The sequence below is a fragment of the Ranitomeya imitator genome, chromosome 1, assembly GCF_032444005.1.
Source record: "Ranitomeya imitator isolate aRanImi1 chromosome 1, aRanImi1.pri, whole genome shotgun sequence".
NCBI classification, from domain to species: domain Eukaryota; kingdom Metazoa; phylum Chordata; class Amphibia; order Anura; family Dendrobatidae; genus Ranitomeya; species Ranitomeya imitator.
Window position 1 is genome coordinate 552,631,051 of NC_091282.1, and position 18,125 is coordinate 552,649,175.

At 45.5% G+C, this 18,125-nt stretch overlaps 1 protein-coding gene across 1 annotated transcript; it reads left to right on the forward strand.

Moving 5' to 3' along the window:
• Positions 1 to 11,676: 11,676 nt before the first annotated feature.
• LOC138678404 (uncharacterized) lies at positions 11,677 to 17,644 on the forward strand. The gene is made up of 6 exons (XM_069767716.1): positions 11,677 to 11,704; positions 13,270 to 13,324; positions 13,427 to 13,600; positions 13,740 to 13,886; positions 13,975 to 14,094; positions 14,272 to 17,644. The coding sequence occupies exons 2-6, from the start codon at positions 13,270 to 13,272 to the stop codon at positions 14,529 to 14,531; spliced, it is 756 nt and encodes a 251-aa protein (XP_069623817.1). The 5' UTR covers positions 11,677 to 11,704; the 3' UTR covers positions 14,532 to 17,644.
• Positions 17,645 to 18,125: the final 481 nt, after the last annotated feature.

Sequence of the window (18,125 nt, forward strand, 5' to 3'; positions counted from 1 at the left end):
TAGCGAGGAGCAAACTTAGTGGACTCAACTCGCAGCCTGATGTTACGGGCGGAGAGCCACACCAAGTCGCCAGGGACAAAAGTCGGAGCAGGGCGCCGATGAACATCGGCGGAGGACCTCATTCTCTCCTTGGAGGCCCGAATGGCATCCTGCGTGCGATCCCAAATGTCCCGTGCCTCCACAGCCCAGTCTGCCACCCTGGGATCAGCGGAAGACACAGGCATGGGCACTGGAACACGCGGATGCTGGCCGTAATTTAAGAGGAATGGAGTCTGACCGGTGGAGTCGGCTACGGCATTGTTAAGTGCAAACTCTGCCCACGGTAGCAAGGATGCCCAGTCATCCTGTCTGGCAGAAACAAAATGTCGCAGATATGTGACCAAGGTCTGGTTGGCCCTTTCTACCAACCCATTCGTCTCGGGATGATATGCCGAAGAGAGATTTAACTCAATACTGAGTAAACGACATAGCTCCCTCCAGAATCGAGACGCAAACTGGGGACCCCGGTCACTAACAATTTTGTCTGGCATACCGTGTAAGCGAAAGATATGCTTGATAAACAAGACAGCCAACGCCCGTGCAGATGGTAGCCGTGGAAGAGGCACCAAATGCACCATTTTGGAGAAATGGTCGGTGATCACCCAGATAATGGTGCAATTACGAGACTTGGGTAAGCCCACCACAAAGTCCATCCCGACCATCTCCCAGGGCCTGTCAGCCACGGGCAGAGGGTAAAGCAAACCAGCTGGCCGTTGCCGAGGAGTCTTGTTCCTGGCGCAAGAGACACACGCCCGAACGTACTCCGCGACATCACGAGCCATATGCGGCCACCAGTATGTCCTCGCCAGTAACTCAGATGTCCTTTTAGTACCAAAATGTCCACCCACCCTGGACGAGTGCGCCCAAGAGAGAACCTCCGGCCGCAAACTAGATGGAACAGAAGTCTTGCCCGGGGGCACAGGCTCCAGTGAAACCGGGGCCACGGTTCTCAAACTCTCGGTGGGGACAATAAGCCGAGGCTCCTCCTCCTCCTCCGCAGATGACACAACGGAGCGAGAGAGAGCATCGGCCCGAATGTTCTTCTCCCCAGAAAGGAAATGGAGGGTGAAATGAAACCGGGAGAAGAACAAGGACCATCTGGCCTGGCGAGAATTCAACCGCTGAGCTGTCTGCAGATACACCAAATTTTTGTGATCTGTGAAGACTTGGAAGGGAAAACGTGCTCCCTCCAAGAGATGTCTCCACTCCGAGAAAGCCAACTTCATGGCTAGCAACTCCCTGTCCCCGATGGAATAATTCCTCTCTGCTGGTGCGAAGGTCTTGGAGAAAAAGAAGCAAGGATGCTTCCGACCTTGAGCATCCTTTTGGAAGAGGACTGCTCCAGCACCAACAGAAGAGGCATCCACCTCCATGATAAATGGCTTATCAACATCGGGGCGATGAAGTATGGGAGCGCTAGCGAAGTGTGACTTTATAGAGATAAAGGCCTTGGAGACCTCCTCAGACCACAATTTAGGATTTGCCCCCTTCTTGGTGAGGGCAACCAAGGGAGCTACCAAAGTTGAGAAATGTGGGATGAACTGGCGATAATAATTGATGAACCCCATAAAGCGCTGCACCGCTTTAAGAGAATGAGGTTCCTGCCAGTCCATCACAGCCTGTAGTTTGGCAGGATCCATAGCCAATCCCTGGGCTGAGATGATGTAGCCTAGGAAAGGTAAGGACTCCTGCTCAAACATGCACTTCTCCAACTTGGCATAGAGGGAGTTTGCCCGTAGGAGGTCGAAGACTTTGCAAACATCTCTCCGGTGGGAGTCAATATCTGGAGAGTAGATGAGAATATCATCCAGATAGACTACGACCGAGGTGGAAAGCATATCCCGGAAGATATCGTTCACAAAGTCTTGGAAAACGGCTGGGGCATTACAGAGCCCAAAGGGCATCACCAGATATTCATAGTGCCCATCCCTGGTGTTAAAAGCCGTCTTCCATTCGTCCCCCTCACGGATGCGAATCAGGTTGTAAGCACCCCGCAGATCTAATTTAGTAAATACCCTTGCTCCCCGAAGCCTATCGAACAGTTCAGATATCAAAGGCAAAGGGTATTTATTCTTAACGGTGATGGCGTTAAGACCCCTGTAGTCTATGCATGGACGCAATTCCCCACTCTTCTTCTGCACGAAGAAGAACCCTGCCCCAGCAGGTGACACTGACTGCCAGATTTTCCTGTATGTACTGTGACATTGCCTCCGTCTCCGGGAGAGATAGCGGATAGACTCGACCCCGGGGAGGCTCAGCACCAGGCAAGAGGTCAATAGGACAGTCATAGGGGCGATGGGGCGGAAGGGTCTCCGCCGCCTTTTTGGAGAATACGTCTGCATATGACCAATACTGCTTGGGGAGAGAGGATAGATCTGCGGATACCTCAGTAGTAGCAACCTGAACGCACTCCCTCTGACACCTACCCCCACAAGATTCACCCCAACCCAGAATTCTGCCTGAGGACCACTCGATATGAGGAGAGTGGTACCGTAGCCAAGGTATTCCCAACAGGATCTCATCAATTCCTTCCGGAATGACGAGCAGAGAAATTATCTCCTGATGAGATGGCGACATGGACAGAGTAAAAGGGATGGTCTGGTGTGTTATCTGTGAGGGCAATGTCGACCCATTCACCACTCGCACCGTTACTGTTTGAGCAAGCATAACCAAGGGTATTGCGTGACGTAGGGCGAAGGCAGAAGACATAAAGTTGCCCTCCGCCCCAGAATCCACGCAGAGCTCTACCGAGTGGGAAAATGAGCCAATAGTAATTGTCCCCTTAAAGGACAACTTAGAGGCAAACGTCGCCGTGTCTAGTGTACCTCCACCAACTACCACTAGACGCTGACGTTTCCTCGACCGCTGAGGACATCTGGTGGCTAGATGTCCTGACTGCTGGCAAACATGACAGACCCTGAGTGCACAAGCGGTCTGGGACTTAGATCCTGCTTGTGACACCTCCCTGGCCTCATGTGACTCAGGAACCAGGACTGGAAATTCAAGAGGTTTGGCAAAAGTAGGAGCCAGCCGAAACCTCTGCCTACACTGGGCTCGCTCTAACCTCCGCTCGTTAAAACGGAGGTCAATTCGAGTGGAGACAGTTATTAACTCCTCCAGTGTGGCAGGAATCTCCCTAGTGGCCAGAGCGTCCTTTACGTGGTCAGCCAAGCCCCTCCAAAATATGGGGATAAGAGCTTTATCCGAACAATCCAGCTCAGATGCTAAGGTGCGGAATGGGACGGCAAAATGACTGACCAAGGACTCACCCTGAGTTAATGCCAGCAATTGGAGCGCAGTATCATGGGTGACTTGAGGTCCTAAAAAGACCTGTTTCAGAGCGCTCAGAAACAGCGGAGCACTCTGCACCACATGATCGCCACGCTCCCACAGCGGCGTAGCCCATTCCAACGCCCTGTCCAACAATAGAGACAAAATAAATCCCACCTTAGCCCGCTCTGTGGGAAAACGTGTAGCCAGGAGCTCGAGATGAATAGAGCACTGACTCACAAATCCCCTACAAAACTTGCTATCACCAGAAAATTTTTCTGGCAGCGGGAGGTGAGATAATGTCGGAACAGGGGTGGCAATGGACATAGTAGCTGCAGCCACGCTGGCAGCCTGTACAGCTACTGCAGTAACATCCACAGCTGAGGTCGCGCTCTCGAGAGCCGCCAACCTACCCTCCAGCTGCTGGATATGCCGCAGAGATTGCTGTATGTCTGTCATCACTAGCCAGACCCTGGCGCTAGTGTAATGTTAGGACTGGCGGAACGCACCAAGAGAGATGTAATGGATGCGTTCGCAGTCCGGGGTCCACCGTGCAGGTGAAACCTGCTGCTAGGACATGACAGACGATATGGTGGTACTCATAAGTATACACGCGTGGGTTAAACCTCACCCAGCGTGAAGAAAGCGATCCTGTTGCGTCACAGGATCGCGGTACCGCACATAGAGCGCGAGCAAGTGGTCAGCGAACTAGACCCCAACAGGGATAGTAGTCCGATTAGACCCTTGCTGGCACTACACCACAACTGGGTGTGAAGAGTATATACAATAGAGGCACCGAAGTGCAAACTGTGCCGTGCTGGCAGGCACCACTAAGTACCCAGACATGGGTCAGGAAGCGCACACAGGCGCGTGGCGCCGCACTGGCGGTCACAGCAGAGGACGCTGACACGTGTGTGACACGTTGAGTGTTAAGTCGGGCGCTAGATAGCAGCCATACACCATACGCGAACAATCATACAGTAGGGTAGGGGTATTTAAAGGACGACTTGCACTCACAACAAACACACGTATAAAGTTGTACACTAGCGCATGGCCGTGCGGTCATGCGCAGTTTATATAGCTGCAGGACAGGAAGCGGCCACAGAAACTTTGCCCTTCCAAGACCTGCCAAGAGGACCAATAGAATGCGCTGCAGAGTCTGAGCACATGACCCTCGATCTCCAACGGGAGATCTTGCCCTGGGCATGCTCAGTGTGCGCAGACAAGGACTTAGTCCCAGAGAAGTCCACTCGCTGCTGACCAGTATTGGCTTTAAAGGCAGAAGCTGGAGAAGCAGCAGTAACTCTTCTCACAGAGTCAGACTGAGCGAGACGCTGGGATCGACGTCCCTGCTGAGCAGGCTCCACTGCGGCTGGAGGAGAATGGGAGACCGCAGCGGAGACGGATCGAGATTCCCCCTGTGCAGCAGAGGAAACTCGACTCCTAACATCTGGGGAAATTATACCCGACTGTGTTGTTGATACGCAGGCTGTGGGGTAGGCTGAGACATATACGGGGGGTCACGGATTTGACTAGATTCTCACCGCTATGGCATAACAGCAACTTACAGGAGTTTGAGGCACTGGGGGTACTGACAGAATGGCAAGTCAAAGGGATTCAATACGTGTATCAAATAATTGAGCGAGGTGAATTGAAATCATTTTCCCAATTACAGGCGGAATTTGGTCTTGGGACTGTGGGGGAATTTCAGTATTTGCGGATGAGGCATGCTTTTGGAGCTCAGAGTAGAAACGGAGGTATTGGAATTCAGAGGGATATAGTACTGGAGTATGTGTGTAATGAAGGGACTACTGGGGGAGTCATATCTACTTTGTATAAAGATCTGTTGCACACTTTCCTATTGGGGTTTCCAATAATGGCGAGAGCTAAGTGGGGAGAGGGATCTGGGTCCAATGGAGAATGAGACTTGGGAGTCGGTGCTAGAATGGGTCCCACGATTGTCACTGAGCGAACCGTATAGACTGTCACAGCTCTATGTGATACACAGGGTTTATAAGTCTCCGATGGTGCTATATAAGGCTGGTTTGCGTGATGATTCTGAATGCCCAAGGTGTAAAACTGCAGATGCTGATATACTCCATATGATGTGGGCGTGTCCGAGACTGGCTGCTTTTTGGGTGGTAGTTTTGAGTCGTATGGAAGGTGCGTATGGCTGTAAGGTGCCAAGGGATCCTATAGTGTGCTTGTTGGGATGTGTGGATTAGATTGGAGTGAATAACAACCTAAAGATAGCTATTGCCAGATTGTTATACATGGCTAGGAAGGTAATAGCTCGAAATTGGATTAGGGAAGAACCGCCGTCAAGAGGAGAGTTCCTCCAGTATGTGAAGCAGGGCCTGACACTAGAAAAGGGGTTTTATAAAAAAAGAGGGAAAATCGAAATGTTCAATAAAATGTGGTCTCCGTGGATTGCTATGGGATAGGGGTATTATAGAGGGAGAGTTAATTAAGGTTTCTAATTAATGGTAATGTTAAATGTGGCTTATATTATTGGCCGAGGGATTAGATAGTATATTGGTCTAATGATGGAAGTGCTAAGCAAGGTGAGCTGCTTTGTTGGGTGGGGTTGGGGGGTGGTGGGATTGAAGGGGAATGTTTGAAGGGGGAGAAAAAAGCTTTGTATTGAAAATGAGAATGTAACATGTCATTTATCTTGTTATTCTTAATAAAAATGTATTTGAATAAAAAAAAAATACATAAGAAACCTTGCAATATATCTTTATAGAAATAATACTTCTGCACTCATGGCCACTTCTCATCCACCTTTTGCCTCCTGAACTCATCATTCACTGTGAAATAATGCAAAAATCCATCTTTGTGCGGATGGAGGCATCAACATTTTGCCATTATAAGTTTATGGTTCTGTGAAGAACACACAACACATACAGAACACACACAACACATGCAACACACACACACAACACACACACAACAAACACATATTATGAAAAATGACAGTCATTGTATGTGTTTTAAAAGACTTTATTCTGGGGGGATTTAGATTTATTTAAATTCACAGGCGGTATGTATGTACACATGTATGATTTAGTTTAAAAGCATACAGCTCGGCGATAATGTCAGGTGTTGGACAGGCATTTATCAGTCTTTCATACGTATCACAGAACGATTTTAGTTTGAGCTGTGCGAGTTTGATTCGAGCGTACTGCGCAGACACGAGTAGTGTATCTTACATATTACTCATCAAACTCAATTTGACAGGTGGACCCGCCCCTATCAGAGTGTATCAAAATGTGTAACCCCTCCCCTCCCTGCCAGCCAGCTGTCCCTGTGTGTCTGGTTTTCCCCCCTTTTGATATAGTTTGATATTGTTAATTTGATACTGTGATTATTAACCCAGTATTTTGTTTTTATATTTTATTCACAGTGTACACATATAGTGAATAGGGGTGGTGTTTCTGTATGCAATCCTACATCCTGTTATGTGAAAAGCATTCTCATTTTACATCTCATAAACTACAGCCAGAGTTTTCACATGTTATTCAACATCATTAACACACCCAGCTGTTTATTTTATATCCTATCTCATTTACACAAACAGAAAAAGACAGTTTTAACTAATTGCTACCAGACCGCAACTACAGGAAAAACACATTTTAAGACAGCTTTAACTAATTTAAAATATTTATTGTCACATTCCACACAGAAAGGTCAATACACAAATACACTAGTATGACCGAAGCAACAAAAAACAGATGTATTATGTAAACACAGCATTGCTTAAAATATTTATTGTCACATTCCACACAGAAAGGTCAATACACAAATACACGAGTGTGACCGAAGCAACAAAAAACAGATGTATTATGTAAACACAGCATTGCTTAAAATATTTATTGTCACATTCCTCACCTACAGGAAAAACACATTATAAGACAGTTTTAACTAATTGCTAGCATATGTTAGCTATCGATGGGAACTGACAGACAAGTACATTTTTGTTGAATCTAATAATGACTGTCTGAACAAAGGGTTAAGCCTGAAAATTTTGATGCCATAAAATCTGATACGATTCTATCATTATTCTGCAAGTCAGAAGTGAAGCACTGTAAAAGTTTCTTGAATGGTAACCCTCGCGCTAAATGATGTAATACATATATGCAATAATGGCCGCATACACGACTATACAAATCCTGGATTTGCGCGTTCTGATAACAATACGAGTCACAATTCTTGTTTAGGAATGTCACAAAATCGCGTGGAAAGATAATATTGTCCGCACGAAAGCCGTAACTATCAAAAAATATGCCCGTCTTATCATCGCAGAGCACGATTAATACCCAGTGACGTCCAGCTTGATGCGACTGGTCTGTATTCACGATATATGCCGCGGGTCTCTGAGACACTCTTTCTTCCGGAAGCAAATCACACGGAAAAACACCGGCGAATATGCGCTCTGTATAATTATCGGCCCTCAATACCGCTGTAAGCTGCAGACTGTCCATTGTTACTTAATTAAAATCGTACAAGATCTCTCGCCTATTATTAATTTCCAGAATGGTGTGGTTGACTGCAAAAACAATCATATTTATCATGTGGGGTGTCGCTAACGCAAAGCGGACTTCAGCACGCAGGTTACCTGTTTTAATGACCGAGAAATGCCCTCCAGGCTCTTGATCAGGTGATAAATCAAAAGCAAATAGCGTGAATCCAGCCATAAATTCTTCACGATCTATCGCCATGGCACAATCAGCCTTTTGCTTGCCAGATATATGGGCAAGGGCCATATACTCTCTGATGGCTAAAGCATAATTAAAATTAGGATTATAAGGTCTCGCGGGTATCTGTTGGCCATCCAGATATAATGCCGCGTGGTTGACGTTGTAGTGGTGAAAGTCCAGCGGGTTTTTCATGTAAGAACCGCTGAACGCCTCATTATGTACAAACAATAATATAACAGTTTTTGGTATCTGGCCTAGGAAGAGGTTCTCGTGGTTCGTGATCCGTGTCCCTGCGGCGATGCTGTACACTTTCAGGCATGTCCGATCAATAGCGTACTTGGCTGTTGCGGATAGGAGGGCCTGGCTGTGGCCGATTCGGACAGCCGGAGATACCTGCACTTTGTTCACATAGAGAGCCGCCTGCGAGATTTGCACCTTCAGCGGCTCAGCTTCTGCGGACATGAGGTAGAAAGTATCCTTATTTCTTGATAACTTAACCTTAAGGTCAAGGCCATTCAATATTAACTTTGGTTGGTTAAATATATCCCCAAAAATGGGCCCCAAGAGGTCGACCGGCTTTGAGTGAGAAGCTGCACTGGCTCTTTTGATAAACCCTGCATTTGCACCATCCAAGCGCCGGTCATTATGATGGCCCGCAGTGTCTTTATAGAACAAACCGGCTGTAAATTGTGATGACAGCGTCTGCGAGCTGTAATTTAAACGGGTCTCTACGTACGCTCTATAACTGTAGAGATTGTCCGATTGTGAGATAAGCCGGTCTCCCAGAGTAATATCGACCTGGTTAAAAAGAGTGGCTAGAGGGTAGTTTATGAGCGCAACACGCGCACCATCGGCAATAGCCGTATTATCTTGCTTCACGATGCGACAGCTTATGTACAGCAGCGTGTTGTTCAGATCATAATAATAATCGCCGCTCCCAGATATGTAAAATTCCAACGGTCCATTGTCTGACAGAGCCGCAACCGGCTGTACTTCTACAAATAGAGATTTCTCTATACTTGTTTGTTTCGGGGGTACGTCACAAATATCCAGTTCAGATTTTGCGCACTCTACAGAAGCGTCATGCAGGAAAGCCATGATAACTGATTAGAAGATGTCGTCCACAGAGCGTCTTACTCGTTTCTGACGGGTGCATCTCTTGGTTGTAGTTTTATTCATGAGCATCGGTGGTAAAGGCGGGCAAGCGCGCCTTTTTCTTTTTTGTGCTTTTTTAGCGACATAAATTATCCCAGATTCGTTTTGCTGAGGTGGTGTATTCATCCTTTTCATAAGGCCGTTGAGGCTGTCGTGCCGGCGTCCGCCGCGATGTTCCGGACCGCTGTCTTAACGTGCGGTTTTACTAATTCTAGGCCTTTTCTGAAAAGCGGCATGGCGCGGCAAAATAAGCCTTTATATATCCCGGCCAGGCCAGAGCCATACATGTACTCGCTTCCGCGGAACCCCTCTAGCCCGTGCCCCGACTGGGCAGTATAGTAGCGGACATAAACAGCGGGATCTCCATACACCCTTTGAGACACCATTTTATCGTGTCAATACTGTCGAGGTCTAAAATGTAATCGCACTATACACTTTCCGTATCTGAATTTAAACGGCGTACCCTGGTCCGACATGACTGTAAAGTTTATGGAGTCAAAGTGTTGTTTGCACAGCGGTATGTAATCGGGCCGCGAGTAGCGCACCGTGACAATATCATTATCATCGCCGCTAACTTCTACGGTTCGTAACAGTTGAACGTAACTGTCCCCTACAAGCTGATGCTGATCTATATCAGTGTATACAAAAAGCGAATAAAAACCAGCTTTTGAATCGGGGTAAAAGCGGTGATTCCACGACATTAAAGCAACGGGGGAGTCATCGACGGTCTGTAGGCCGAAAATAAATTTTAGCTTAGTACCCAGAGCAAACTGTATAGGGGCTGGGTCGGGCAGGATCACCTCTCAGCGTAGCTCATCATACCGTATTCTGTAGGCAGGCGTGGATAAATTCAGCGCTTCTATTCGGGCATTGACGGCGCCAACCAGCTTACGTATGGTCGAGTAAAATCCTGATTTTATGTGATAATGTTCTAACGGTTCGTCGTGTCTAGCCGCATAGAAGTTCCTTTCAAAAGCCTCAAACGTGTTCCACGTATGGGGGTACTGTATTTCCGTTAATGCCACCTCATAATCTGCTGAAAGATGAACGGCCCTCGCTGACTTGGTATTGTAGTTCAATATGGTGTTTTCGGGATAGATTTTTATTGAGGAATTGCTGGGTAATGTGACGAAAAACGAACCAGCTTCCATGGTTATATATCTGTCAACTCCGAAGCCGGGATCCAACTATTGAATTTTTCGGGGTACCCCAGCCATTTGACAAAGCAGTGACTCACACCCCTGACACGTTTTTTTCTCAAAATCTTTTCTACTCTGTAGACACGATTCTCATCCATAGGTATTTTTTGCAGCTCTTCCTTATAAAATGACCCCTCTACAGCCTCGCTGGCTAAATCACTGATTTTATAAAGAGGTTTATGAAATTTATTGGAGACGTCGGTAATTAAAAAAATCTCTTCGCTGTACGATTTTTTATAGGCCTTACAGAAGGGCCCTTTATAGCGGGAAATTCTGATATGATCCCCAACCTTTAAAGTCGGTTTAATAGGCTTATTAGTAATAGAACTGTAAATATTTTGCCAGATTTGCAGCGCGTTTTTCTCTATCACAGCCGCGGGACTACAGTGTATGGTAGAATGATAAGTATGATTGTAGCTATGCACCAAATCCGGTAAAATATCAATATACCTAAAGGTATTATGCTGTGTAAGATAGCGCCACATACGGGTTTTTAATGTGCGATTAAAGCGCTCTACCATAGCGGCCTTTACATCATTGTTGGTAAAAAAGTGGTGAATATTATGCATATTACATAGTTGCTTGAGTGGTGAATTTATAAATTCTTTGCCGCGATCCGTCTGCAATTTCTTCGGTATGCGCTTATCATTTTGAAATATTAATTCGAACGATCTGGCGACACTCGCATCGGTCTTGTTTGATAAGGCCACGCACCATGCATATCTCGATAGAGTATCAATCACCATCAGGATGTATTTTACATTATCATTCTCCCTTGAATAGTCAATTAAACTTACGAGATCCGCCTGCCACTGCGCATCAATGTCCGAGACGTAAATTTTATTTGTCAAAAAGCGTTTTCTAGCAGGCTTGTGTAGCGTGTAGGCGTCTTGTTTATTCAGCCATGCAATCACAGCAGATTTCTTTATTCCGCGCTCTTGTGTCTCTCTAAATAATTTGTCAATTCCGCAGAACGACCCGGGTGCTTTAAGGCTAAAATATTGTCTCTCTAATATGTGGTCATACGAATTAGACGCCATGATTGATTAAAATGATTGTGTGTCGATAAGCAATAACCGCTTGCTTCCTTCAGAAATTCAATTGTATAAAATTTCCGGTTTTAATCCGACTATATCATGCTTGAGTTAATACAAGCAATAATTGTCTGTATGGGTGTGTTCTAGGTGTTAACAGAAGGCGTGTGGCGTGTAACTGGGTGTGTTAACAGTTGGCTTGTTTTCTGGCAGTCAGAATAAATACAGCTGCTTGTAGCAATGCACAATACCACAAATCCAGCAGTCAGACCAGTCAGACCAGCCTAACCGAAGAGCTATTCTAAATGTAAGTATATGCAGAGCGGCGCATTATTCTATTTTGTCTTATTATTCGCAAATGCTTAATTATATTTAACTATGCATCTCTAATACCATATTTAAAGTTGTTATCTGTTTTAATAATTAATTTAACCGTATATTTATTATGACATAATTTGTGTAATACAATAGTTAATCGCTGTTAATACATCATAACTAGCGTATTCAGCGCTTGAGGTATTTAACCGTGTATAAAGACTTATTACATATGTTTTGCATGACATAGACACATTTATACAGTAGGTACAAATTTAATTGCGCTGTATAATATAGTTTAACTGTATAACCGTATTTACGGTGTAAAATTAATATAGAAAGACTTATCCGTATTATCTATGTTTTGGTTAGTATAAACATACCGTATTTTTCGGACTATAAGACGCACCGGACTATAAGGCGCACCCAGGTTTTAGAGGTGGAAAATAGGGAAAAAAATATTTTAAGCAAAAAAATGTGGTAAAATATTTAATAACATACTATTATATATAATAACACCACATATAATAGTATGTTACTATGTTGGAAGCTACGGGACCAGTGTGGTGTCTGTAAAGTACTATATGAAGACGCTGGAGGGTTGAGTATAAGAATGGGGGCACAGGGCTTATATTTAAAGCACCACTCCAGCACTGCAAAATAACACTGGAGTGCTGCTTTAAAATCCAATGCTAGAACTGTAACTCCCAGCATGTCCTGCAGATCCTATGACATGCTGGGAGTTATAGTTCACTAAAGAAGTGGCAGAGTGCTTTATTGTGTTTTGGAAAGACTAACCTCTTAATTGTGGAAGCCAGCCACACTGTGGTGAGGTAAAAGCATCCCGTGACTGCACCCAGAGCCCTCCCTCTTGTTGCCTTTCCACAGCACAGGTAATGGAAGCCAGCAGATTCTAGTGTTGGAGTCTGAAGGACCTGTGATGATGTCAAGAAGAGGGAGGGCTCTGTGCTGCCATGTGATGCTCCAGCCCGCCCACTTCTGACATCATCACAGGTCCTCCTTGTGCACACTGCACAGCACTCAGCTCCAGCCCAGGAAGGTACAGCGATCTCCTCTTCCCCAAACCCTGCTGCTGCTGCCTCCTCTCCCCTGGACACACGAATCTCCCCAGCTGCTGCAGGAATCAGCGCTGAGGAATCCATGTGTGTCCCTGCTTAAGTGCAGTATTCATTTGCTGCTCACTGCTCAGCTGATAGGTGGGCGGGGAGTAGATAATGAATATTCACTGCACTTAATCATCGGGACCACATGGTTTCCCCAGCACTGATTCCTGGCAGCAGGGGCATCCTGAAGTGGCATAACAGTGCGATCCCACTCACTGCTGCCCCCCTCCCCACATGCTACATCCGTACCAGAAGACGCACCCACACTTTCCTCCCAAATTTGGAGGAAAAAAGTGCGTCTTATGGTCAGAAAAATACGGTATTTATGCAGCAGGCTCAAATGTATTTGTTACGGTATATAAAATGTGTTTGTCTGCGGTGTAAAATTAATATATATAGCACAAAAAAAATTTACACAGATAATTTATTTTAGATGGAATCCCAAAATTTTTCGGCTTTTTCCGACCTAGTTGAGGATTCGCTATTAGGTATGTTTCAAGCTTTATATAAATACAACTGTTAGTGTACCATTCTAAGTAATGGCTGTTTTGTATATTATTTTTATATTGCTTTATTCTTTCTTGTTTAAGATGAATTTATCAGGAACATCCCCGATGATGTAGATGAATTTATCAGGAACATCCCCGATGATGTTTTAAGCGCCAGCAGTATACCTGCTCTGGAGTGTGATACACCTGGAGCTGCGTATAGTAACACTAATGAAGCTGACGCAGCTGTATGGGATTTGACGCAAGACATCATAGGTGCGTTGTGTGTCTGTGTGTGTGTGTATATATATCTTTTAAGTATTTAGACGTGTAAATATATATTAATTCTTTACAGATGTCGACCTGAATATCTTTTAAGTATTTAGATGTGTAAATATATATTAATTCTTTACAGATGTCGACCTGTTTCCAGAACCAATTACCTCGGAACACAATCAGATGTCCGCTGAAGACCTGTTGTACCAGACCCCCACACTGAGAAACAGCCCTGTTTCTAGAACCCCTAAAAAACCGCGAGGGCCTGCGAGCAAGAAAGGAAAAGGTAGCAATCATATAAAAACGTGTTTTTGCACAGCCGCTCTGAGAAAATCCCCAATCGCCTCTACTAAGTACTATATCTTTATTTATAGCTTGTAAAGTGAAGCCTAGGAGAATTGTATACACAAAAGAGAATATACCGCTGCTAATGGAGAAACTCACAGAAGTTCCAGAAGCCGCCACGGCAATCATTCACCCCACATCGCTAGCCCGTAAGTGTATATTTTGATATACATGCACAGTCTATGTACAATCAATGATACACGTGCTTCACCAATGAGATCCCGGTCCCACACATAACTGACACATGTATAATCTTTCCAGCAGCTAAGCGCAGCGCCAGGTGGCGGTCTCGCACATATCTGACACATGTATACTCTTTCCTGCAGCTAAATGCAAAGTCATGAGAAAAACGCCACCAGCACCACTACAGTCGCGACAGATCTCTGAGAATTGCGCAGCACCAGTGTGGACGGCAATACAGTCGGCTAATGGACCTGTTAGAACACCACCGGTATCACCGATCTGTGTGGTGCAGGGCGCAGGAAACCCTGTGCTGGCGGGCCAGCGTGAAATACGCCATTCAATTGCCGGACAGTCATCGACCAGCCGTGTGAATGACCCGCGCTACTATATCCAGAAGTGGTAGAGGCACCCCGAAAACATAAGCGAAAAACAAAGCATATTACAGAGCCAGCAAGCACATCCAGCGCCGTGGGTGCCACAGCTCCACTGACTGGTAGAGCGCTTTAATCGCACATTAAAAACCCGTATGTGGCGCTATCTTACGCAGCATAATACCTTTAGGTATATTGATATTTTACCGGATTTGGTGCATAGCTACAATCATACTTATCATTCTACCATACGCTGTAGCCCCGCGGCTGTGACAGAGAAAAACGCGCTGCAAATCTGGCGAAATATTTACAGTTCTATTACTAATAAGCCTATTAAACCGACTTTAAAGGTTGGCGATCATATCAGAATTTCCCGCTATAAAGGGCCCTTCTGTAAGGCCTATAAAAAATCATACAGCGAAGAGATTTTTTTAATTACCGACGTCTCCAATAAATTTCATAAACCTCTTTATAAAATCAGTGATTTAGCCGGCGAGACTGTAGAGGGGTCATTTTATAAGGAAGAGCTGCAAAAAATACCTATGGATGAGAATCGTGTCTACAGAGTAGAAAAGATTTTGAGAAAAAAACGTGTCAGGGGTGTGAGTCACTGCTTTGTCAAATGGCTGGGGTACCCCGAAAAATTCAATAGTTGGATCCCGGCTTCGGAGTTGACAGATATATAACCATGGAAGCTGGTTCGTTTTTCGTCACATTACCCAGCAATTCCTCAATAAAAATCTACCCCGAAAACACCATATCGAACTACAATACCAAGTTAGCGAGGGCCGTTCATCTTTCAGCAGATTATGAGGTGGCGTTAACGGAAATACAGTACCCCCATACGTGGAACACGTTTGAGGCTTTTGAAAGGAACTTCTACGTGGCTAGACACGACGAACCGTTAGAACATTATCACATAAAATCAGGACTTTACTCGACCATTCATAAGCTGGTTGGCGCGGTCAACGCCCGAATAGAAGCGCTGAAGTTATCCACGCCTGCCTACAGAATACGGTATGATGAGCTACGCCGAGAGGTGATCCTGCCCGACCCAGCCCCTATACAGTTTGCTCTGGGTACTAAGCTAAAATTTATTTTCGGCCTACAGACCGTCGATGACTCCCCTGTTGCTTTAATGCCGTGGAATCGCCGCTTTTACCCCGATTCAAAGGCTGGTTTTTATTCGCTTTTTGTATACACTGATATAATTCAGCATCAGCTTGTAGGGGACAGTTACGTTCAACTGTTACGAACCGTAGAAGTTAGCGGCGATGATAATGATATTGTCATGGTGCGCTACTCGCGGCCCGATTACATACCGCTGTGCAAACAACACTTTGACTCCATAAACGTTACAGTCATGATGGACCAGGGTACGCCGGTTAAATTCAGATGCGGAAAGTGTATAGTGCGATTACATTTTAGACCTCGATAGTATTGACGCGATAAAATGATGTCTCAAAGGGTGTATGGAGATCCCGCTGTTTATGCTCGCTACTATACTGCCCAGTCGGGGCACGGGCTAGAGGGGTTCCGCGGGAGCGAGTACATGTATGGCTCTGGCCTGGCCGGGATATTTAAAGGCTTATTTCGCCGCGCCATGCCGCTTTTCAGAAAAGGCCTAGAATTAGTAAAACCGCACGTTAAGACAGCAGTCTGGAACATCGCGGATCTGGGATAATTTATGTTGCTAAAAAAGCACGAAAAAGAAAGAGGCGCGCTTGCCCGCCTTTACCGCCGATGCTCATGAATAAAACTACATCCAAGAGATGCACCCATCAGAAACGAGTAAGACGCTCTGTGGACGACATCTTCTAATCAGTTATCATGGCTTTCCTGCGTGACGCTTCTGTAGAGTGCGCAAAATCTGAACTGGATATTTGTGACGTACCCCCGACACAAACAAGTATAGAGAAATCTCTATTTGTAGAAGTACAGCCGGTTGCGGCTCTGTCAGACAATGGACCGTTGGAATTTTACATATCTGGGAGCGGCGATTATTATTATGATCTGAACAACACGCTGCTGTACATAAGCTGTCGCATCGTGAAGCAAGATAATACGGCTATTGCCGATGGTGCGCATGTTGCGCTCATAAACTACCCTCTAGCCACTCTTTTTAACCAGGTCAATATTACACTGGGAGACCGGCTTATCTCACAATCGGACAATCTCTACAGTTATAGAGCGTACATAGAGACCCTTTTAAATTACAGCTCGCAGACGCTGTCATCACAATTTACAGCCGGTTTGTTCTATAAAGACACTGCGGGCCATCATAATGACCGGCGCTTGGATGGTGCAAATGCAGGGTTTATCAAAAGAGCCAGTGCAGCTTCTCGCTCAAAGCCGGTCGACCTCTTGGGGCCCATTTTTGGGGATATATTTAACCAACCAAAGTTAATATTGAATGGCCTTGACCTTAAGGTTAAGTTATCAAGAAATAAGGATACTTTCTGCCTCATGTCCGCAGAAGCCGAGCCGCTGAAGGTGCAAATCTCGCAGGCGTCTCTCTGTGTGAAAAGAGTGCAGGTATCTCCGGCTGTCCGAATCGGCCACAGCCAGGCCCTCCTGTCCGTAACAGCCAAGTACGCTATTGACCGAACATGCCTGAAAGTGTACAGCATCGCCGCAGGGACACGGATCACGAACCACGAGAACCTTTTCCTAGGCCAGATACCAAAAACTGTTATATTGGGGTTTGTAGATAATGAGGCGTTCAGCGGTTCTTACATGAAAAACCCGCTGGACTTTCACCACTACAACGTCAACCATGCGGCATTATATCTGGATGGCCAACAGATACCCGCGAGACCTTATAATCCTAATTTTAATGATGCTTTAGCCATCAGAGAGTATATGGCGCTTGCCCATATATCTGGCAAGCAAAAGGCTGATTGTGCCATGGCGATAGATCGTGAAGAATTTATGGCTGGATTCACGCTATTTGCTTTTGATTTATCGCCTAATCAAGAGCCTGGAGGGCATTTCTCGGTCATTAAAACAGGTAACCTGCGTGCTGAAGTCCGGTTTGCGCTAGCGACACCCCACACGATAAATATGATTGTTTTTGCAGTCAACCACACCATTCTGGAAATTTATAATAGGCGAAAGATCTTGTACGATTTTAATTAAGTAACGATGAACAGTCTGCAGCTTACAGTGGTATTGAGGGATGATAATTATACAGAGCGCATATTCGCCGGTGTGTTTCCGTGTGATTTGCTTCCGGAAGAAAGAGTGTCTCAGAGACCCGTGGCATATATCGTGAATACAGACCCGTCGCATCAAGCTGGACGCCACTGGGTATTAATCATGCTCTGCGATGATAAGACGGGCATATTTTTTGATAGTTACGGCTTTCGTGCGGACAATATTATCTTTCCACGCAGGTTTATGACATTCCTAAACAAGAATTGTGACTCGTATTGTTATCAGAACGCGCAAATCCAGGATTTGTATAGTCGTGTATGCGGCCATTATTGCATATATGTATTACATCATTTAGCGCGAGGGTTACCATTCAAGAAGCTTTTACAGTGCTTCACTTCTGACTTGCAGAATAATTCTAGAATCGTATCAGAATTGATTTTCTACACAAAACTGTCTCGTTGAAATGGCGA

What these genes read in the sequence shown, in the direction of transcription:
- LOC138678404 (XM_069767716.1), top strand. Translation starts at nt 13,270, where the DNA reads ATGGAATCCCAAAATTTTTCGGCTTTTTCCGACCTAGTTGAGGATTCG. An exon ending in TTTGACGCAAGACATCATAG is followed by an intron (nt 13,601 to 13,739) that starts GTGCGTTGTGTG and finishes AATTCTTTACAG; the next exon opens with ATGTCGACCTGTTTCCAGAA. An exon ending in TGCGAGCAAGAAAGGAAAAG is followed by an intron (nt 13,887 to 13,974) that starts GTAGCAATCATA and finishes CTTTATTTATAG; the next exon opens with CTTGTAAAGTGAAGCCTAGG.